Genomic DNA, 23,712 nt, shown 5'->3' with positions numbered 1-23,712 from the left:
GTGCTTTTGAGAAAATAACGTTAATTCGCTATCTCACAAAAATAGTAAGAAATACCCTACTTCATTTCATAAGTTGTATAACCTCCACTAAAGGTTCAGGCTTGACAGCACGGGCACTGCAAGGGCTTTGGTCGCTCAAATACCCCCGGAAATTAACGACGTTCTATCTTGGCGCACGCGCCCGTGATTACCGCAACACTATACTCATATTGAACACCTCAGATGGAGCGTAGATGGGGCGCCATGGTAAGACATACGAAATGGCTGCAAAACAAACAACGTGTGAAAGAAAACTCAGAAGCATTGATGATGTGGGCGGCAAATACAGCTTCGCAGCCCGCATAACCCAGGAAAAAAAAGAAACTGAATCAACGGGCTAGGGTCGCATGCGCAGCGCGTCATATCTTCAGTCGAACACGTTTTGTGCATGCGAAGAACCGTGTGCCCCAACCCCGTGCACAAAGATGGCAGAACGCAGAAGGCGGTTATTCGAATCGTCGTTACCATGACCGGAAAGCACCAAATCCACCAAAACTTCGAGTGAAAAACAAAATAAAAAAAAAAAAAGACGAACCGCAACGGTCAGCACCTTCAGAGTCCAGCTGCCGCAGCAAGGGAGCCTAGCGAGCACTGCAGCCGTCACCCGTAGCCCCACCATGGGCGTCATAGCTCCGCGTCCAAGGGCACCACCACCATCGCGAAAGAGGAAGCCGCCACAGCGCGGAAACGAGGAACCGCGACTACCGGTGCATGCGGCTCTGAGTCCGGCTGTGTGCGGTACACAAGGCAGGCACGCGGCGGGCAAGGAGGTGCCTGTCCCCGAGCGACGGAGCAGCGCGGCGCGCAGTGCTCCAGAGCGCGGCAGAGCCAAGCCGAGTAGGCACACGACTGCATGGGCGCCCCGCGGAGCGGCCCAGATGACAGGCGAAGCGGGACGGTGGGCTTACCCGAAGGATGCGGTTAAAGTCTTCCTTGTCCACGCGCAGAAAGTGGCAGTTGTCTTCGCGGGTCACAATCGTCGCCGATCTGTTGACAAGAAAACGAGGGAGGGGGATAAGCACGTTGCCCGAGGCGCGAGCAAGAGCGGTGACACGCATCTCGAGTCGGGTGTAGGATGTGTGCGTGTTATTTGGCGGAAGGATGGAGAGAATTGTCCCCAGCTAAAACTCCAAAGGATGAGGGGTCAGGATGAGGAAGGCTTCTGACGTGTGCCAGAACCGTTCCCTGCCTGCTAACGTCCTCTTTTTCGTTCCCAGATTACAGGAGGTGAAATGAATGGCAAAAAAAATCGCAAGGTATTCCGCTACATAAAATAATAGTAGCGCGCAATTCTATATATTTCGAGGCTTGAAAAAAAATTGAGAAACAGGCACCCGTCCTTATTCATTAGCGGTCGCGTTCGTTTTTGAAAAGAAGGTGGTGCGGCCAGATTGGGTTCCTATGAAAAAATTGCACGAAATAGCTCCGGGCAACACGACCGACATTTTGTGTGTACAGTGATTCATCGCTCGCAGCAACTTTCATCGGCGGAGTTGCTCCGACAGATTGTGTCAGTCGCTACTTCGTATGCTACGCGGAGAAATGCAAGATGCACGCACTTTAAATCCGTTGAGGGTACTTCAACGAAGCGCGTCGGTCATTTTTTTCCCTTCATCCTTCTAATGACCTTTTTTTTTTTTTCCACTCTTCCCACTCAATGTACCACAGAGCCAAGTAGAAGAGGTCTCCGAATCGGCGCCATGTGCACACAACTACAGGATGGATACTTTAGCGTCCAGCCAAAATCCTAGAGACACGAAGGTTCTTGGCACTAAGCCTCAGTCAAATTACGGGCATCACGACCGGGATTCATAACCGCCAACTGCACTCTAAAAAAAAAAATACGCGAATTTTTTTTTTTTTTTTTCAGAACTTGAGACAACGAATAATGCTGTAGACGAGAAAGGTCCACTCGAATGAAGGAAACTTATTTACAATCAGATCTGAAAAACAAAAACAAAAAATGCGACGTGCACAGCGCGAATGAGCAAGTGAAACATCTTGCTACCTGTCCCTCCGCAAATCATGTTTTTCTTTTTTTTTTTTTGCTTTAGTAGTGATATTTTGAGTTTGTTGTCTCGAATTCTGCTAGAAAGCGAACTCGTAGACCATTTTTTTAAGCCGAGGTCGCACTGCTTGCACATCAAACAAAAGACAGTATACCGACACTTGTTTCTTCCTTATACGACTGCCTCCTCTCATTGGTCACACAAAACCCGTCTGCAGACATGTTCAAATCATACACATGATGTCCGAAGATGATTCTGCCACCATATCTGCAGCGGTGCAATATACGGTTTTCAGGTGGAGACCTGTAGTTCGGCACTCTTTACTCGGAACTACAGGGCCTATTTACATAGAAGGAGATGTCTCTTACCGTGGAGCGTCGTTGACGAGCGCCAGCTTGCCGAAGTCGTCGCCTTCGTGTAGCGAGCACACAATCCCCTGGAGGCCAAAAAATAAAAAGAGCGACGTTGAGTGCTCCGATGACCGTACAAACGCGACGGTTGAGCAGCACCTCCGGTAGTAATTGGGTCACCCCGAGCGGAGGGACGTCACGTGATGGCCCTCGAGACAATTGTCAAGCGAACACGACAGGGCGTGACGCACTAGAACAAGGGAAGGTGCGACAGGACGGGACACTCGAAGACACAACAAGACCGCGCGAGACGTATTACTCATAGCGGTTGAGACTGCTCACGCGCCCGTGGACGCACTTCCCGGCTGCGTATATGGTAAGCTTGTGAAGCCAACAGGCCAATTTAGCCACTCTGGTCGGCGCGTTTTCATAAACGTAACACTACCTTACTTTGTTTTTTTTTTTTTTATGGGGGGGGGGGGGGGGTTGGGAGAGAGAGTTAGAGACATGAGGAGGAACCCCGAGGCTGAGGTAAATACGCCTCAGTGATTCACGGGTTAGCCTTCCGCCGGCTGCCAAATTTGCTTACCCGATAGCTATAAGAAATTCTGGGAGCCGGAATAAAGGCTAGCGCTTAATCACTGAGCCGAGTTTACCTAAACCTCGACACCCCCCCCCCCCCTTTTTTGCACCCCCCTCTCCTGCCGTAAGCCAGGCGACGTGACGTCCAGGAAAGCTCGGCAAACAGAGTGCCGAAATCGGTTCATTGACTTACTATACAAGTTTTTTTTTTCTTTTTTTTTTCCGGATACGCTTGTCGACAAGACCTGAACAGGGTCAATGATCATCATATGAGAGAAAGCCGAGCGAACGACCCCACCTGACTCATCAATTACGAAGAGAGATTCGCACCTATCGAGCAACACACTGCTTATAAAGAAACCAGCGTTTGCCCGCACCTGGAGTGGGCGCTGAGCGACCGCAGAAACCAGGTTCGCCCGAGGCATGTGCGCATGCGCAGTGCCGACAACAGTGCCACCACTGTGGCGTGACGTCAGAGAGTCGAGTTGGTCTATATGGTCATCGACAGCTTCAGAAACGCAAGCCGTGGTTCATTATGTTCAGGCTCCTCGCTTTGTGATTCGCCCTTCGGAGTTCTTATCGACTAGCACCGCAATAATGTTAGCTGTGCAGCAATAATGAAATGCGCGGGAACCGCCCTCCGTTTCTTAAGCTGTCGATGGCCACGCGGAGCGCAAATTCGTCTGCTTCTTTTGCAGGGGTTGTGGTGATGTCAGAACGCAGAGCTCTGATTGGCTTTGATTGAAGGATAGTGGGTAGACCTCAAAGCAAGCATGCCTTGAGGTCTACCCACTATCTTTCAATCAGGGCCAATCAGAGCCCGGCGTTCTGACGTCACCACAACCCCTGCAAAAGAAGCAGACGAACTTGTGCTCCGCATAGGAACTGACCACTGAGAAATGCTTTATTATTAGCTCCGTAAAACAACATTACGCGTGAAATCACGACAACGGCTTTCATGTCGTGTTTGGCTCCTGGTTGTACTTCTTTGGAAAAAATGTGCGACCCCATGGGGACGTACAGAGATAGTAGAATTATTTGCGACACGGCAAGCATCGTTGTCGGTAGGCATTCGATGGCCATAGTATGGTATGCTATGTGAAAAAACCGCGGAGTAAACGATCGTCAGCACCATAAAAAGGCAAGAATAAACAGCTTCTAGATCACCTTCGGGTTCACACTAACATCGCCGTCACTTCACCACGTCACGAAAAAAAAAAAGCACGGATCGGTTTTAATGCACACTTACAGCCGTGGCATCGGTGTCTATACTCCACGCGAAACGTGGACGGGTTTACCTAAGACTCTGGACTCATAGAGGACGGAAGAAACAGTCTCAAGACCACGAGCCTGGACTTGATTTAAGTGCTCGAAAGTCTGGCTCCGCAAAACCCTCCCTTCCTTCCATCCCTTCCCCCCCCCCCCCCTCCCCACCAAAAAAAAAAATCGTTTTTGATTGTTTAGTTTAAGGGCGCAACGTGATTCGCGGTGCCTTGGGTAAACGCTCTCAGTGACAGGTAATGAGGCGCAGGCCTAACATTGATGCACTAATCGTTACGTAGGGTCTTTTTTTTTTTTGTATATATATTTTCGTGGTGAAGAACAATACGCTATTGTCTACTCCAGGCTAAACAAAGCAGGGTGCGCGGTCAACATGACTGCCCTCCAATATTAGGACCTTGTGAACACCCCGAAGCGGTTTAAAGTGAGCGAAAGCGTTTCCATACCTTTAAAATCATAACTCTAAAATCTTATACATTATATCTTTAAAGTTAGAGAGTAGCCGGCGCCACTTTGACTAAATCAAACTTTCCTAGACATCGTTTAGAGTCACTCTCAACATAGCTACACGTTTCGTCATTTAGTAAAAAGAAGCCCAGAGCTTTTAAAACAATCTCGGTTATATCATTTTCTATTTCAGAAGCATTCGGACATTTCAAGTCTTTTGGTGAAACTGTTGGACTGGTAACTGAGTAAGGTGCAACTGCCGTTTCAGTCTTAGAGACACACATAAGTGTAGGGTACAATACTAAAGACATTGCCATCGTAGCCAACATTATAGAAAGTCAAATTTGAATGTGCCACAGCGTGTGCTTGCCTGCTACAATTCGAGTGGCCACTGCAGATCTTATCAATTTTCCATCGCAGGGTCATTTCCAAACAGGCAGTACAGCGACGCAAACATCAGCTCGAACAAATTCTCGCCGAACCAAAAACAAATTATTTATCAAAGCACGACATCGGACGATGTGACAGCTGCACACGGATTGCAGAAAGACCGCTTCGATGACGAGCTAACAAAATTGAAGAAAAACAGAATTGGTGTTCGGCTATATCCGGATCGGAAAGCTAGCCGAACTGAGGTACACAGCCGTTTCTTTAGAATGATTCTTAAATCGCAATTTTCTTGTTACAAAAAACACGTTTTTCTTCTTTTTTTTTTCTTTTTTTTTAGAATACGTTTTATCGGCGTTGCGAAGAAGCAAACCCTATTGCGCTACTGTACACTTCCGGATTTTGGTGCGGGTTCTAATGGAGCGAACGCCGCGAGACAGATTTAAAATGCCCGGCTGTCATCAACAGAAGCTCTCCGGAGACGCAGGAACGTACTCCTCTATGGACTTCCTTTGTGTCCCGACAAGTCGTTTTTCACTCGCGTTCATTGTAACGCGAATCTGAGCGCAAAAGGAGTGTGCGTTCCGACTGTCGTTCTTCCTATCTCCGCTGTGGCTGGCCGTTCCTAAGCAAGAAAGAAATGTACTACAGTGTGCAGCTAGTTCCCTGCGCAACGACACAGATCTGCTGTTGCGCCGTTGTTTTTCGCTCTGATGATGCACACCGAGCGAGCGTAGAGTCGTCGACAAAAGAAAAGAATATAAAAGTATCGTGCGTTTCGTACGCTTCGCGACACCTGACTCCAATAAGTGCCGAGAGCGCGCTCGTGTGAGTGCGATTTTGTGTCGGCGTGCGTGCCCGTGTTTTCAGAAACCCCATAAGACAAGCCGCACACATTTATACACGTATACAGATAGCTCGCCGTGTCACCACTAATTGACGTTATGAAACCAGACGCCCTATACGCCATCTCACAAATGCCTACAGGAACGTAAGCCTAGTCCAGTATAATGCTTTGTTTGTGAGAAAATTTGAGCATAAACGACCCTTTGTCAAAATCATGCGCTCGCGCCTGTTTCTTTCTTTTTTTTTTTGCCAGCATTGCGGATGTTTATGATATGATGTACGGCAGGGATTTGGCTCTTTTCGTATGCTTGTAAACCTACTTCAAACACTTTGCTCACTTTCTTCCATCCTCCCCGCTGCCCGTTTCGAATTGAATGAGCATTATACCGGCGTGCGGTCGTCATCATCATCGTGCCTTTATTTGGGCCTTTAAGCAACCCACGGTCTGCAATGCGGCGCAGTGCAAAACATTTATAAATCTAGAAAACGTGCTCACTTCTACATAATTAAAAATGGAAAACGAAAAAAAAAAATCTAGCATGCGACAAAACATGACAGTGCACAGCTAACGACGGAAAATAAAATCGTCCCATTTTTTTTTTGTAATTTACATAGCTCTCAATAACTATCAAAATGTTCATGCCCATACGCCCAGGACACTGGTCGATAACAAAACTTCCCGGCATTGACAACGATTCCCAAAGGTTCGGGCAAAGACACACGCGAAACCATTCAAATTGTAAGTTCAGAAATCAGTGCGCCCATTGGTGCTGACTAAATTCTCGCTGCCTAAACAAGCGTTTCAACACAATTACTCTTCTCACCTGAATTCTCGATGTGTACGATCCCCCACCAGTGCGTTTAAAGTAAATAAGGTACGGAGGTTTCGAGGTTTGTACACATGGAGGCAACTCACAATTTAAAGCTTCCGCTTTTGTGCGAGGCTCACAGCGAACGACGGAATAACGAGAATGGAAACTCTGCCACTGCTTCCTGTTTTGTGGAACTGGTTGTTTAACCCAAATGTCAGACCAGGAAGTTGAACACATAAAATGAAAGAATTCAATGAAACGGTAAACGCGAGCTAGGGCTTACCTCAGTATATAATTTCTCGCGCACCCATTGGGGTCTGACAAAATTCCTGCTGTATAAACATACACACGACACAACTACAATTAATTTCTAACTACATGGAGCGTAACGGCAGCCCCCAGTATAAACCGCGCATTCACGGAATTTAAAGTTGGATTCCGTTGTTTACTTCGTATTCTCGTGAGGAAAGGACGCGCGGGCAGCATAGCTCCGCTGCAGAATTCCCGCGAACGGATTAACGCACGATTGGAGGTCTCTGTCGCTAAGGGGATTAGGCTTAAGGAAAGCTTAGCCCGCATGCAACGACAAAGGGGGATTTATAAGGAAAACGTGACTTTGCAGTTGGACTCCCTTCCTTTTATCGTTCCAACTCTAGTGTCAATTTGGATGTCACGAAGAGCGTATACCAAGCGTTTCACGGAAATGCCCGTTAAAAAAAAAAAATCAAAAACAATTTCGTTTTGCACAAAAAAAAAGAAAAGAAAAAAAGTTGATGTCATCAATTGGCCCCTTCCAAGAGGTTTATTCGAGATGTGCATGTTTCGAGATGTGCATGTAGCCGTTCTGAATAAGTAATTCTTAGTAAAAAACGTCTTTGTATTCAGTAAAGATAAAGGCATATTTCCACCTATACACTTTCTAAGCGTCATCAGACGCCAATAAGTTACATTTATGCGTAAGGTATTGACGCGTCAGTTGGTAAGCATACACCCTAAAAAAGACCTAAAAAAAAAAAAAAAGCCCACTCTTGTGCTTGTTTGCAGAATATGTGTAGAGCCGAATATTCAACCCACGGAGCCCGCCCAACCACCCGGTATCAATCCCTCCTCAATAACCAACGCCTTCTTATCTGAGGTTAATCAGGGCAGAATAATGAACATCTTCACCATATCGTAGGTCGGGTAGACTTGCGGCCGGAAGCCTGTGCAGGGAAATCGATGCGCGGAAAACATCACGTCGTGTTGCCGAAACAGCCCCCGAAGACCTACAGGACACGCGATGGTGTATTCACTGATGGCATGAGAAATGAATTTCTTATTATATTACCGCTTTGTGATTTGTTCTTGGGAGTTTTCGTCGGTTAATGCCCCAATCTCATTGGCTGCGGACTGCCAATAAGATACTCGGTCACCACTCCCCGCGTTTGTCAGGCTCACCTTGCCGTAGATCACTACGTTGACCGATCCTCTCAGGATGATGTACCACGACTTCCCTTCGTCACCCTGGTTGAACACTGCAAGAGCAAAAGACACTCGCTTAGGTATGTATATTTGTTACTATTTGTTTCGCGGATGCAGTGATAATATTTGTATCTATGCATGGGTTGAACGTGACTTCATTCAAAGAGCGCTCCGATGACCACCAGAGAAGAAAGCAAGAAGGAGCTGCCCTCTTATCAGGACCTTTTTTTGCGCCTCCCGGATTTGCACAGGCGTCGCTATTCTTCTCCCAGAAGATTATAGAAGATTAACCCGTCAGTCACTTAAAAGTCTTGCAAAAGCAGCTTCCCTCTCCTCCTCTTACATGGTGGTCAAAAGTATGCGATGTGACGTCAATGCAACCCATGTATAGTTACGGCAAAAGTAAACGGAGCAAGGTGTGCATACATAAGACAACAAAATGACATTTTGTGATAAATTATGAGGCGATAAAGTATTCCATCGCTGCGATATGTGATACACATTACATGGACGACACAGGCCGTCAAGAGGAACTGAATTTGATAATACGGCGGCGTCACCAGCCGGCCCCAAAAGACGGCCAACACGAGATCACGTGACCGGCTTTCGGGAGTCCCGTTTCGTTGCTTTCCCCTAACGGTCTGCGCGTGCTGTTCAAGACCCGATAGCGAGGCCCGACATACGGGCAAACGGGTTAACCCAGTTCGAAGATGAAAATTGGGGCCCCGGAAGCGGTGGTGATCGGTCCGTCGAATGAAGTTTCCTCGACAGATCGTTTCGTCGAAACGGTGCTGTTTCATCGACGTTACAGTTTGTGGAAAGATTACATCAGACCATCATGCGGCGTTGCGTTGGCACCGTCGTTCGATGCACATCGTCTCCTCTGGCAGCGGTCATACTGCTAATACACCATACAAAAGATGGTTTTCAGAAACATACTGAGGCATTAATTATTTTCTTGTAGAGTGGTTCTCTCATATTGGTCATAAAAACGGAATACAGACATGTTCGAAGCACAGATATGAATGAGGTAAAGATATTCTTCGAGCATACTTCAGGCGCGTCCGCAGGTAAGTCTATCATCGTGCCTGCGGAAAACAACGTGCATTTTGTGCTACTGTGGAGACCGATCATAACGAAGTCAATAAGAATCGGAAATCACTTCGGTGTATCGGCTATTTCGTTATAACCGACTTCGGTTAACGAAGTGCAAAAGGGAAGGGAAATCGTGATCGCTTCGCTGTAGCCGCTTTTTCGTTATAACCAACTTTGCTATAACCGGTCTCGGCAGTACACTCTAAAAAAATGCCTGCGCGTCTACTTACCCACAAAACACTCGAAGAGCCAATCTCTGCAATCTACGAAATCAGCTCAGGGAATGATGAGGCGTAACATCTGTTTAGGCCTCAAAGTTTAGTCTGCGCTGTTGGTAAAGCACAACGCTTTGCAGTGCGTTCAAAACGTGCGAGTGGGGACGGGGTTGGCGAAGAAGCTCAGTCCTATAAGTGGAAGGCAATCTACCTGGTGTTAGGGTGTCTTTCTCCAGTTACATTCAGAATCAAACCAATCATTGTGGGGCGGGGGGGATGGGATGGGCAGGGAGGGGGGGGGGGGGGGGGGGAATCCACCACAATTGTCCACACGAACCACCTAACGCGCGTAGAGCACGAGGTCGAGCCTTCATGTGGGGTCATTAAGTCTGGGGCAACGGCTGCGGAAGTTGAGCGGAGAGGAAAGCACACTGGGACAGAACAGATTCATAGAGGGCCGGAACTGCGGGCCGGAACGACAAACCGAGTTATCCAAACTTCGGTCCGGCAGTTTCTTTTTCCTTTTTTTCGCATTACGTAATGAGGATCAATGCCACTCGCGATGCGCTGAAATGACGAGGGGCCGGATCCACAGAAGTCGAGATGGCATCCACGCAGGTGGATGCCTCTCTTGGTGGTAAACGCTGGGCCCGTCATGGATTAGGCGACGGCTGTATATAGACCGTTTTATCGTGGGTAGCGCCATTTTGAGAGCGAGAGAGAAAAGGGGAAAGGGCTACCGGCGCTTTCCCCCTTTCTGATTGTGTAAAAAGTGTAAAAGTCCCGGATGAGAGGCTTGGCCGGTGCTGGGTGTCTGCTGTGCCCCAACTTCTTTCGCGCTTTCTTTTCTGTTTTAGACTCGCAAACTTAATTAGAGCCATGGGCTTCGATGGCAACAGTCCCCCGGTCATCGGGACACCATTGCTCGGTCATAGGGTGCACGAATAACGACAGAAAGCGTCGAATACCGCCCAAGGACCTCGTAGCTTGCATGGAATTCGGCAAGGCACGTGCGGCTGCAATGTTTTGAAGCTCCACCGCTTTCCGCGTGACTGGAAATGACGAACCATTCATGAAGTTTTGCTTGCAATAGGCTCACTTCAACGCAGCCGTTTTTAGTAATGAACAAGCGATACACGAAACGGGAACCTCAATTAACTTTTGTAAACACCCGGAGCTGCTACATATCGTTTTGCTGCGCTGCTTTTATCTTGCGTGTCCGTGTTCTCATATTTCATTGTGGTTGAACGACGAAGACGTTCTAGATGTGCTTATATCGAACCGCAGAAAGCGACAAAGCAGCCACGAATTATTTTACTATTTGATGCAACATTTTGAGTACTAACCTCCAATTTCTATCACTGACACATTCGCTGCCGCTGTTCCCCCCGTTGCCGCACTGGCGGATGCCATGACTCGGACAAAGAAACGTACACACTGGGCTCGAAGACGCAGATCGCAACACACGAGTCGTACCCTGGAGCGACTCTCCAGCGCTTCAAAGCGCACAATCAGCGGAAACAACCCAAAAAACACACCAGCGGCACTCCAAGGAGCGCTTTTGCCGGCTCTATCGCACAGGGGATTGCTATTCAGGAAAACCGATAGAACTACCTTTTCAACAATTTCTAGCCTCACCCGGCGGCGGAAATAAGCCTTCAACTAAGTGTTGTAAATGAGGAAATCGAGTCAGTCACCACTGCAAATTATCAATATTAAGATAAATTCAGTTACAAAATTTTACAAGCTGAAACAGCAATTATCATGAGAAAACTGGCACGCACCTTGCGAGCGTACCCCATGTTCATCGGCGGTACAGCGTTCGGTGCGCGCTCCATTCACAAGCTGTTCCGAGCACAGTCGAGAAGATGGTGTTGAGGAAATGTCTTTTCGGTTTACGAACGCAACCCACTGCCGCCAAGACCGGGGTCATGTGGAAAGCGATAGAGCTTAAAGACATTGCAGCCGCTCTCGCCTTGCCGGATTCATTGCAAGCTACATAGGTCCTCGGACAGTATTCGACGCTTTCTATCGTTATTCGTGCACCCTATGACCGAGCAATGGTGTCCCGATGGCCGGGGAACTGTTGCCATCGAAGCCCGTTACTCTAATTAAGTTTGCGAGTTCAAAACAAAAAAGAAACGCGAACGAAGTTAGGGAACGGCAGACACCCAACACCGGCCAAGCCTCCTCATCCGGGACTTTCACTCTTTCTACACAATCAGAGAGGGGGAAAGCGCCGGTAGCCCTTTCCCCTTTTCTCTCTCGCCCTCTTTCAGTAAAACGGTCTATAGACCAACACGCGGCTCTGACGTCACACCTCTGCGGTGGCGCTGTTGTCGCCACGGCGCATGCGCAGAAGCTTCAACTCACGCGAATCTGGTTTCTGCACTGGCGCAGTGCCCACACTTGGTGCGGGCAAATGTGGGCTGTTTGTAAACAGCGCGTCGGTCTATAGGTCGTGACTCAACCCCAGATTCTAACGCGGTACGTCCGTCAGTCCCCCTTATACCGCAATGCCGATACACCACCAGGAGCCGACGTTGGATCGGTACGGGAGAGGATGGTAAACAGAAGGACTTAATTTTTGTTCAAGGACTCATTCATTTCTATCTTTTATAGCGAGCTTTCGCTAGAGTCCCTCTAGGACCTCGGTGCGCAGGTACTAGAATGTGAAACGTCTTGGTGAGTCTTAATTGCTTGTAATGTGATGTTGCTTATATAGACGTGATAACTGGTGCGTGCAGTACTTTAGACTTGCGTGAACAACTATAGTGATGCGCAGCAAACTGTGCTAAATACCGGATGCGGTGAAACAAAATGTTCAGGGAACGTTTCATTGTGAGAGGGAGCGAGCGTGATGATTCAGCCGTGCAAAGAAGGCCCTACCAAACAAGATCTCTACAGTCGGGCACGGATCGACAGTACGGCGCCAAAGAGCTTCTGAGAGTCGGAAGTAGATCGGCGCATCGGGAATCCAACGGAGAACACAGGGAAGGTGGAGAAGCAAAAGAACTGGAAAGGGACAGTTTATCGAAGGCGAGGACCAAGGGTCAATGTGACGAGAAGAGGAGACACCTGCCAGCCAGCACAGTAAGACGGACTGCCCATGCCCTGAACAGCCTCCACAACGACAACGGCATTTTTGAGCCTGTGCGCCAACGCCTGTTATGCAAATAAAGAAATATTCAAAAGCAGTTTGGTCTTTTTTACCCCTACTTCCTGGGCTCAGGGTAAACCCACAGTTTCGGGCGTCTGTTACATTATGCCCGCTTCCTTTAAATCTCGCGGATTTATGACTGCCCTATCGGCGTAATTCATCGAGCCGTCTGCACTCCTATACACTTCAAGAATAAGGCAGTCAGCTAAATAAAGCCAGTAATCAAATTCGATCAACCTAGCAAAACAAGAAATAAAAAAAAAATCTTGTCAAAGCAACGTCGAACGAGCGTGGGGTTCACGACGTCCTTTCTGAAGAAACGCCACAGCGTCGACAAAACGTGGGTCGGTGAAAGGTCGTCAACAAAGCGTGGGTCGATAAATTTATTCCGCATATACGTTCCGTGTCGGAACGCATATGCGGAATAAATGTGTCTCGGCGCGACGATACCGGCCCGTTCGCAGGAGTTACGAAGAATGCTTCACCGATAAGAACAAAAACCACAGAAAACGCCCAGAATCAGCGTTTGAGACGCCATAAAAGTGCACAGCCGCAAGCTGACGTCAAAAACACTAGTCCGCGAATACGGAAACCAGCAAGCTGAACAATATATGCCCTTAGCTTACGCAACACCGAAAAGTCCGCCTGTTAAAGCTAGTAGAGCTATCCATACGATAGGACATCCTTAGTGTACGTCGCTCATTTGCTTGCGAAAGAGCGATCGATGTTCATTCGAAACGCTTGTCAAACAAAGGAAATCGCACTTTACACCATTTGGGGAGCGTCAACGGCAGTTCAGTCAGCTACAGCCCCATCCCACCATTGCAGCGTATCAACTGGACGGAGATTGCTAAACGCGCAACCAGTGATCACTCGCTTCTAAAATGCACCGTGGGGCGGGGGTCATCCTATTGAGAGATCTGAAAAGACCGTTGCATAACAAGAGAGTTGCCATGGCAGACGCTGATGGAACTTGACCACTTGGCAGCCCAAGCTAAAAATGGCGCTTCTCCTATTTCGTATGTTTTGTCAGATATCTCGAATACATCATTCGATTTCTCTCTGTATCAAGTTATCCGTTCGGTCGTTCAGAATCTCGAGGAAGAAAGGACAATACAAAAACGAAATCAGCTGAATGACTAAAACACTCAGAGGAACACTGAAATCATAAAAAGTCACAATCAATCACCTTATGCCATCTACAAAACAGTTTATAGGACATCATAATCAGATGTGTTGCAAAAAAATCGTCGACAAAAAAAAGACAGGAAATTTGGAGTACCGTATTTACTCGAGTAATAGCCGCACTATTTATGAACAAGGCCCTTGCGTCTACTTTCCCGTAGAACACATATACACCTAATCATTGTTGCACATAAATAACGTAGCGAATAAATAGATCGAGAACACGATTCTCCATACAAATGCAATCTTCGGAGATGGTATCTTCGCGACAAGACGTTATCTCTGTCTTGTAAACCGCTGGAATCATGCTGTCGATCGCGGTGAATGGCAATCCGCGTGCTTCGCGGAAAAGAGAACCCTCAGGCTTTCTTTATATACAGTGCGGCTACTACTCGAGTAAATACGGCACTCGTCGACAAAAAAGAAAAAAAAAAGAAAGACACGAAAAAGAACGCTGGGAAGAACTTTTCTATTGTACGATTTCTCTAGCCTGCAATCCGGCCTCCAAATTCCAATTACAGCTGATCCCACAGAGCACAAAAGCTAGGCGATTCTACGTTCCCCAGAAGAGAACCGCTCTCAGGGAATGTCGCGAACGGGTCATGAACGGGCGCGGAATAAAACGTTTGCCGACGCCCGACGGCCTCGATCACGCCTCACCACAACGCAGTCGACGAAGCCACCGCAATCACACCGACGGTAGGCCCGCAAACTCCGCAAGTTGAATCCTCCGCCATCGAAGAAGAGCACGCCCGCGCAAACAACGAACTCCACCGAATCACCACACATTTCCGACCATCGTTGTTGTCCTCGGGCACCCCCTCTTCGCACCGTCCACGCGTTCCTCAAACACAAGAGCAGGCTTAGTAGATGTGTGCGGTACGCCGACGGAAGAAAGAAGAAGCCATACAGGGCGGAGGCAACGGAGGTGTTGTCACGTGGCCCGGGGCAGAGCCAGATGCACGAACGAGAGCGGCGGCAATGCGGCGTCCTTCGGAGTCAACTGCCGCCGCTTGCACACGGCTGTGAATGGGGGCTAGCCGCCCACCAGAGATGTCGACACGCGGCGCGTGTCGAAAGGGCCTTGGCCCACCGGACAAGCTACTCCGACCGACGTCGGGCCGAGGGATCAACGAGACCGCTTCGCCGGCATCCTCTGCGCTCGTGTGCTGCGACAGCGGAGCGACCGATCTCGACAAAATCATGTCCTTTACAGATTAATTGTTAACGCCGTGAGAAACACGTAGAATTACTGAGAACCTAACATTGGTACCGAACGCCTATCTTAGTAGACTTTCCACATGCGCTGGTAAGAAAACAAATAAAGACTCACGCACGCACACACAAACGTGCCACCGCACGCACCTATACACACACACACGCACAAGCACGTACACACGCGCGCAGTTTCAGTTGAATTCTAGAAAGACTCTATGCGGGCATAAAAGCGTACTTCCGCTATATGCCGCACGGAAAGTGGATAGCTTGTAAAGATGCAGATTCGCCACGCTCACGTGTAGTGCCTCCCTCACATAAACTTTTGCACAAAAGTGTTGTGATGATGGACTGTCGCATACCGTTCTAAGTACGCGAATTTGGCCCGTACGCATGGATGAAGAGTTTGAGGGTATAAAATGTGATCAAAGTACCGAGCGCATCCTCGCAGACTCCGAGCGCCCGCTCATAATTTTTGCAGGTCGTTCGGCTCCCTGCAAACGCACATACAGCAAGGCCTCATGCAAATGCAATTGACTCGCACTTACAGCCGTCGCCCGTATAGGAGTTCAGGTAACTTTTTTATACACCAGCGGGGGGCTTTTGTATTTTCCCCAAAGCACGCATTAAAGTGACTCAATATTTTGACGAAACAGGCTTCGAAGAAAGGTCCCCTCATTCGAGTGACGACCCAGTCAAAAGCGCATTGATATTAATAGCGGTGGTTCATCTTCTCAGGTATGGTTCTTCATAATACCTCGTCTTACTCAAGTCTGAGTTACTACTGACGCAACTGCGATGTCGACACCGGTAACGGGCCTTCTTTAATACTATTCTTTTTGATAGCACAGTGATGAGTACATATGGTTACAGGCATGGCGCCTATTACAACACGACTCATCGATTCGTCGCAACAAAGAGGCCTCAATCCCTGGGCAAGGCAATACCGGTGCGACGGCATGAAAAGTGTTCAGAAATATTTTACTTGATTAAGTAAAAATTGGCTGTCGCCAGCGGCACGTCATTGTATCTAATCAAGTTTGCTTTTTATTAACTGCTCCGGCTACTCCCTTTTCTTTTCTATTCGTCTTGAAGGCTGGGCGCGAGTCCGCTAAGTCTTTTCATCGAAAAATTGTTCAAAAAGGACGGGGCAAAAAGTCGAATCGGTCGACGTACACAGGCGTCGACGGTTCAACAAATGCTCGATCGCTGCAATCCACGACCCTTTATGCCTTCTACAGTCGCCACCAGTTTAAGAAATGCGGGGCGTGGCGATGGCCGAGCATCTTACACTAGCTCCGCAGTTAATCAGAGTGCGGTAGTAGGCAATAAGAACGAACAACAAAGCAAGAAGCGTGAGAATAATGATCCATGCTCGGCGTTTCTGCCCCGTGATTCACACGGGGGAGAAATCCGCGGAGGGGTGTGCAAACGTCGACAGCGGGCGCCGTTTCCCCTGAGCTTCGTCATTCGCTTCGACGAGATGCGCAGGGGGAGGCATGTTGACGAATTAGCGAGTTTCAAATTTGACACCAAATGGTTTTAGTGACAAAATAACATTGAAAACGAAACGATCCGCCGCCAAACCAGGATTCTTCGTGCCGCCCAAGCGTCCCGCCCTCCCTCCAGTGCATAGCTGACGTCATAGCACCACATCGCAAAAACCTGACGTTTTCTTTGCGTGATGCGCGCGCCGGAGAAAAATTCCCGAGCTATCTCCGTTGTGTGAATACCGCATGAAGGTGTCAGCGTTGGCGAACACTAAATGTGGACATCTCCTGCGCTTATAAAACCAAAATGCTCAATGTCGTTTATTTTGCGATCCCCAAGCCGGGTGGCGACGTTACCCGTAGTGCAGGCATGTTGGTCTCTGCTGAACTTATTTTATTTTCTTCACTACAAAACAAACCGCAACATCTTCCGACGAACCGAGCTCGTTCAAAGAGCGACTCTAAAGTTATACGGCCGAAACACTTTCTAGAAAATAAATATTATAACAACGCGCACTCGTAGAAACGGTCTGCTTAGAAACATTTGCTTTTCTTTTTCCTCGAAGTCGCCCACACATTTTCGAACGAGCCATTTTGTTTTTCTTGTCTTCATCAGTTGGAAAATCATTAAGAACAGAAATGATAACGGAATAAAAATGCGTATACTGCGATGCTCGAGAGCCCGCGAGCCGCCACAAAAATATCTGAAAAATAGACATCGTAAAAATATGAGACGTTTACAATCCCCTGTAACGCCGAATTAGAGCGCAGCTCTTGAGGAGGAGGAGGAGGGGAAGGTACGGAGACGAGGCTATGCCCGCCTCCTCATCCATACCATCCCCTCCTCCTCTTCCTGTTCCCATCCCATTTAGCGGAAAATTTTTGTTAATAGGGAGTTTTCGTAGATCGTTTCCGCTGTCCCGTAAGGCCCTCCGCAACCCGCTACGATAGCGGGAACTTCACAGTCAAGGCTATCGGCGCGCAGGCGCAGTAGCAACTTCTTCGTTGCGGAACGCTTAGCGGAGTGGGCAGCGCGGTCTACGAAAACTCCCTAATTTTCCCGCTGAATTTAGCGGAGAATTTTTCTCGGCAAACTTGGCGGGCAAACGTTTCCGCTAAATTTAGCGGGGAAATTTACCCATAATGCAACGCGCGGTGACGTCACTCGTAACCCTCGTGACGCCACACGTGACGTCACGTGGGACGTCATTATGGGAAACGTCCCATAAATTATGCAACGCCATTTACGCCAACGGCGACGCCGACGCCGCTCAAGCTGGAAACGGGCGCCTAAGAGCTGCGCTCTAAAAAAAGGCTTTAACGGAAATTAAACTAGCGGTGGAAAACAAATAAAATAACGCATCTTGGACGATTTAATAACTAAGCTCAGGATGAGCACCCAAAAAAGAAGATATAAGAGTTTCCGGTCCCGGAATATATAAAATAGTCCTTCATTTCATTAACTAAGAACTGAATAAAAGACGTAACGTTGGGGGATGTCACAGAATTCGACTTACTTTCTTTGTACGTGTTCATCTTTCTATGTGGTGTAGAAGCATCCGGTAGTCTCGCGGCCTCTTCTCACGCTCGCAGAGTGGGCCGACTCGGACTTTTGGAATATCGTATTACAATCGCTGCACCTCGTACCGGCGCTCGCGTCGGCGAGGCAGCCGAGATCTCACGGGGAGGGCACGTCAGCCTCGTAGCAATTTGCCAAGTCAGCCTCCCGTGTCGCTCGCCCTTTTTCTTTTTCCTCGCCGATTCCCTTTCAAACATGAACCCCACGTGACCACGGAATGGTACATCGTGGCGTGTGCGAACTGAGTGCCACTAGGTTCCACCGTGGTTGTCTGCGCCTGCGGCCTTTTATTAGATCGAGTAACAATAAATTCAAGACTCTTTTTTTTTTTTACACACCGTTACCATCGCGCAAGTGGATATAAGCGTTATAACGGCGTGGGTATCTTCGTTCGGCTTGATAAATGTTACCTGCATCGAAATAAATATAAATTACGTGCGAATTTTGACACCCATTATTTTGCGCACGCCCGTGTGAAATAATCTCTGGAGCGTTCACACAATTCAGTTCACAATACTACTGGGGGTGTTCTTGGTATGCATCGCAGCCAAGATTGAACCATGCATTTAAGTTTGACTAGGGTGTTTCATTAATAGGTTTCGGGACCGACGTTGTATCAACTCAATTTGAAACGAACCGGCGGATTTTTCGGTGGGGTGTGCCGAATGACCTTCGTAGTTTTGGCTCATAAAACCCTAAGTTCTGAATACAATATTTGCCTCGCTTTACCTTAGTTCAGGGTGCAGCCAACGCTACGGGCTGATGAAGCCACCGAAGCAGCGCCGAGAGCGCGATCCAGGGGCACACCTGCCACGACTGTCCGAGTCATCAGATTTGAAGCGAACGAGACTCCACTTCGACGAAGTCCACTCACTGTTGCAATAAAGGGCCACAATCTATCGTTTGAGCAGCTCGGTGGCTCTCGGAAATCTAAAAAAAAAGCCGCAGTCTGCGTTATTGCGAAGTTCATGACGTAATCTGACAGGGTCGTGCCGGCGACCGAAACTCGCCGTGGAAGGTTCCTGCAGTCGTTCACACTCCAAAGTCTTATCTTGGTCTCGTCAACGCCGCGCACTTTCGTTTACTCAAATTGCTCAGCGGTTCGGCTCCTCCTCTCGCCGTGGTCCATCGTCCGCCGCCCAACAGAGTATCGCACATCTCGCCGGTCTTGCCTTTCACGTAAACCTACCAGACGGAGCGAGCGCAGTACTCCGGCGCGCAGAGCTGACACATCGCGCACCGCGTCCGCTCCTCGAGTTTTGTTTGGTCAAATCTTCCGGACGCACTACGGAGCACGACGAGTCGATCGCGCGGTCCGTCGTCCGCTCCTCGGGGCGGTCGAGGCTTCCCCGCCACGACCTAGCCAATCTCGCCTACTCTCCGCTCACGTAAACCTATATCGGACAGAAGGGAGTGCAATGCTACGATGCGAGACCGACGCCGAGCAACGACAGAACCTTCGAATCTTCCGAATATTCGTCTCAAAAGGTTTGGGAACTTCTGAGTCAGCCGGAACCCGAATCTCCGGTGATTCGCCCCCATCACTAGTTTAAACTACAGTCTAAAGAATGCCTGCGCGCCTACTTAACCGCACAACACTCAAAGAGCCAATCTCTGAAATTAACGAAATCTGCTCAGCGAATGAGGAGGCGGTACATCCAGGGGCGGATGCAAGAATTTCCCGAGGGGGGGTCAGGTGTTGGTCAGCGTGTCATATGTTTAGGAACCCACTCCCCCCCTCCCTCGTTTGACGCCCTAAATTTTACACACGCAGAATTCAAGAGGGGGGTCAGGACATCCGGACCCCCCTCTAAATTCGCCCCTGGGTACATCCGTTTAGACCTAAAAACGAAGTCTGCACTGTGATATTACACAATGCAAAGTGTCATGCTTGCATTGCGTAATGCCACCGCGCAAATTTAATTTTGAGGTTTAAGCAGATGTTCCGCCTCATCCTTCGCTGAGGGATTTCGTAGATTGCAGAGATTGGCTCTTTGAGCTTTTTCCGGGTAAGTAGACGTGCAGGCATTCTTAAGGGAGTACAGTGTAGTAAAACCAGCGGTTACGGCGAGGTGTGGAGTAGTTAACACGGTAACTGCGTCTGGTAAGCCTTTGCGAGCGTGGTTTTCTTCAATATTTTCTGCCTCAACAACAGATCGACCAGTAATTGACGCAGTCCACTTCGCAAGTGACGAATGATGTGATACATTGACTGACAATTATTTTAAAGCGCTCCTCGCAATTAAAACAATCCTGTTTTCGGCTCAAAAGTAGTTTGTGCCAAAACAAATTTTTTTTACTTTTTAACTACCGTTATTTTGCAGTTTTCACGAGTCTGCATAAAACTAAACACAGAAATATCATGCTCAACTCGTTGCACATCCAACATTCCTCACTTTTTCCGTCTTTCTAAACGTCCGTGTGTGTCCTAACACCAAAAACCGGCATTTTAAAGGCTAAAAACGAGACGTTCCGAATGTGGAACGCACACTTCTATGTAAAGCTGGTGACTCAAATCGAAAAACATGCATATTTACATTATATTTTTATCTCTTTTGGCGAAGGCTCAGCACCGTTGAATTCGTTTTCGCGCACGAAACGGTGACTCCCAGAATAACTAAGAACGCAGTGTTTTTGCCTTAAAAATGTACACACTTTTGCAGGTTCTCTCGTAGCGTGTTTTGTGACTGCGTCCGCTACTACCCAAGCTCGGGTCACAGCACTTCTGCAAGGAGTCACTACAATTGCCAGCAAACACACACAAACGTCACCGATACAATTATCTTGTAGAATATCACCTTCTCTAGTAATAACAGTGTCAATCTCAATATGCCTTTTCAAGTTGCATTTAAGTTAGGAAAAAAAACATGAACCTTTTTTCGCCAGAAAAAAAACTAAATATCAGTGTTAAGTCTGGTAACAATGTGTTTCTGCCGAATCTTTGCCGAACCTTAAAAAAGTTCGGCAAAAGTTCGCCTTTGCCGCATCCGAAGATTCCAAGATTCGGCGCCGAATTTTCGCTTGGGTAAAAGTTTGGCCCGTCCCTAGCGTAAACTTTCCATGGCTGGGGATCAAAAAGTCACGTGATGGCCTCCCCGTGCAAGATATAGTGCGCTGTTGCTGGCGGTAGACTCGGCCAAAGGTGGGCATGTTACGGGCACCTCTTTGGTGGTGGTGGTGTTGGGGTTCACTGCGGTAGCGATCGTCGGTTCCCGCCGCGCGCGGAAAGAACTCGGAAGGCCGCAACTGGGGCATCGCGGTGACGTCTCAGGCCTCCGAAGGTGTGCGCTCGTGGGGGAGTGTTACGCCGTGAGGCACCTGCACAGGGCCCCGAGCACGCTCGAACTTTCCGGCTCCAACCGGCGACGCAAAAGGCAACGTGACCCCGAACAACCTCCCTGGAGCCAGGTTCGCGCCTCTCACCAGTATATGTTTTTTACTTATTCTTCCAGTTCTATTTAGTGTCAATTGGCGAGTAGACATTAGTTTCATCGTTATATGTATTTTGTTCGAACTTCTGTGTTTTCAACGCTGCAAGCACTTGTGCGTGCATCGATAATTTTGGCTATATTTTTATTTCTTTTGGATCAGCATCTACGCGTTATTTCGAACAACTTATTTTTTTCTTCCTCCGTGTGCTGTGTGTTTAGGAATTCGAGTGTCGCGTTTATATTTGTTATGTTAGTAAAGAACGTGTATTTCCCTAACAATGTCTCTGACTCATTCCTTTCCCCTCAGTGAGTCCGTACACCAAAGCGTAGATCTATCGCGCGGCCACCGGTCGTATCAAAATGCTATTTTTTTTAATAGAATTGGGTCGTTTGCTTTTAATTCTCTCGAACCTGTGACAGGGGAACCTTGGACGAGCGTGATCGCTCACCACAACTCGAAGCACATGGGGCAAATGCCCGCGCTGCAGAACCCAGGGTTCAGTTCCCACCCCTGTTCGTTTAGATCGCGATGAGCGTCGTACTGACGCCTGGTCGTGTATCGCTGCTGCGTGGTGATGCACGCTAAAGGGCACGTGGCTAGCAGTCGTACTGCACTGGCTAAATGTTTCATTTAAAGCAGATACACCAGACGTTCACTAAGAACGATTCACTTCCCGCTGTCTAAACGTCCAGACAAGACAATTGCTTCTACACGGAACATTATCTCGTGGCCACTGTCGGGGCACGAAGGCGTGGTCTTTTACTGTATTTTTACTTCCTCACGATGGTAACAAGGCTACAACTATAATTGTTTTGACCCCGAATCGCTAATCTGAGATAGCGGCTAGGAAAGAAGGAGCCGGGAACCCGAAGCAGTAACGTAGTTCATTAGCGAAATAAAAAAAATAAAAAAATCAATAAAAATACAGGAAACGGCTGTGGTCGAAGAATTAGTTTTATAGTCAGTTTTCGATACTTATATGTTTTAATATCTAAAAAGTTTTCTTTTCTTTTTAGTTGATGATTTGCTTTCATACCCAGGAAACCTTCTCGAAAAAAGGGTTAAACTAGGAAGAATAGATACCCAAAAAATATTTATGACGAGAGATTTTGTCTAAGATACGTTCGTATATTCCTCCTGTTTTGCAATTGGTTTGTCTTCAACTCAACAGCGAGGCGTAATTCCTTGCGTAGATTGTCCAGAGGAGACGACCACCATACACAAGCCTTATGGAGATCTGAACGAAGATGTTCCGGGCATCTTTTGAGGGGAAATCTAAGGCGTGCGAATCAATGTCGTCCTACTAAAAAAAAAAAAAAAAAAAGCAAAAAAAAAAAAACGTTAAGAAAACGTTTTAGAATTTACTTTCGGCACCTTTCATAAGTGCCGTCCTCCGTCGCAGCATAGTTCGCAGAAGTGAGAGGGCGCGCGACGCCAGGAAGTGTTTGTTGCATAAACATTTAGGTACGACTAAGAATAAAAACATAAGCGTACATTAACAGATACAGTGCGTACGTAGAACAACTATGCGGGAAGCCCGCGGTTATACAATATATGTATGTGTATTTTTATGAAGAACACTAAACACGAGAGAAAAATCATCACTTTCCTCATTATTCAATGTATGTAGTTTGTTCTTCGAGCAAAACCCTACAAAAACTCGTTTGGCTGAACTGCTTTAATAAATCGCGATGGTGGCCTTCGAGCGCGCTTTTTCTTTCCGGAGACAACCCAGGATTTCTTTGAAGTGCGCAATAAATTACGCGCATAGCGGGAAAATGCAATCCCAGGGGAGCTCTTTTCAAGCAGCGTCGGCGTACGTTCGGTAGCGCTCTAAGCCCGAAGGTGCGCCGCTGGAACTCCGATAATCCTCGGGGGACGATCAGACTTTTAGAACGAGCTACTCGTCGCACGCGTGCACGCGCTGTATAACGCCCGGCCCGTCCACGAAGCGATACAAGCCCGTGGTTAAAATATGGCGACGACACGCAACGATGGCACCACCTTGCCCTTTCTTTTTTTTTTTCCTTCTTTCCCTCTCTTTGTTTTTCTTATTTCTTGAGAAAACTTTCATTCTGCAAATAACCCTTTTAACATTACATCGCTGAAGATAGAGAAAGGATCTTT

At 47.9% G+C, this 23,712-nt stretch overlaps 1 protein-coding gene across 3 annotated transcripts in view; it reads right to left on the bottom strand.

Moving 5' to 3' along the window:
* Positions 1-23,712, bottom strand: part of LOC8043730 (rap guanine nucleotide exchange factor 4) — a 308,461-nt gene that overhangs the window by 22,989 nt on the left and 261,760 nt on the right. For all 3 annotated transcript variants that reach the window (XM_040504817.2, XM_042294110.1, XM_042294109.1), the window contains 3 exons: positions 8,191-8,267; positions 2,417-2,484; positions 948-1,026 (listed from right to left, as the gene is read on the bottom strand). In XM_040504817.2, the coding sequence (XP_040360751.1) occupies positions 948-1,026; positions 2,417-2,484; positions 8,191-8,267 (224 nt within the window). The remainder of the gene's footprint in view (positions 1-947; positions 1,027-2,416; positions 2,485-8,190; positions 8,268-23,712) is intronic.

The sequence above is a fragment of the Ixodes scapularis genome, unplaced genomic scaffold (assembly GCF_016920785.2).
Source record: "Ixodes scapularis isolate PalLabHiFi unplaced genomic scaffold, ASM1692078v2 PGA_scaffold5__190_contigs__length_132052651, whole genome shotgun sequence".
In the NCBI taxonomy this organism is placed as follows: Eukaryota; Metazoa; Arthropoda; class Arachnida; order Ixodida; family Ixodidae; genus Ixodes; species Ixodes scapularis.
This window is presented reverse-complemented; position numbering and strand designations above follow the sequence as displayed.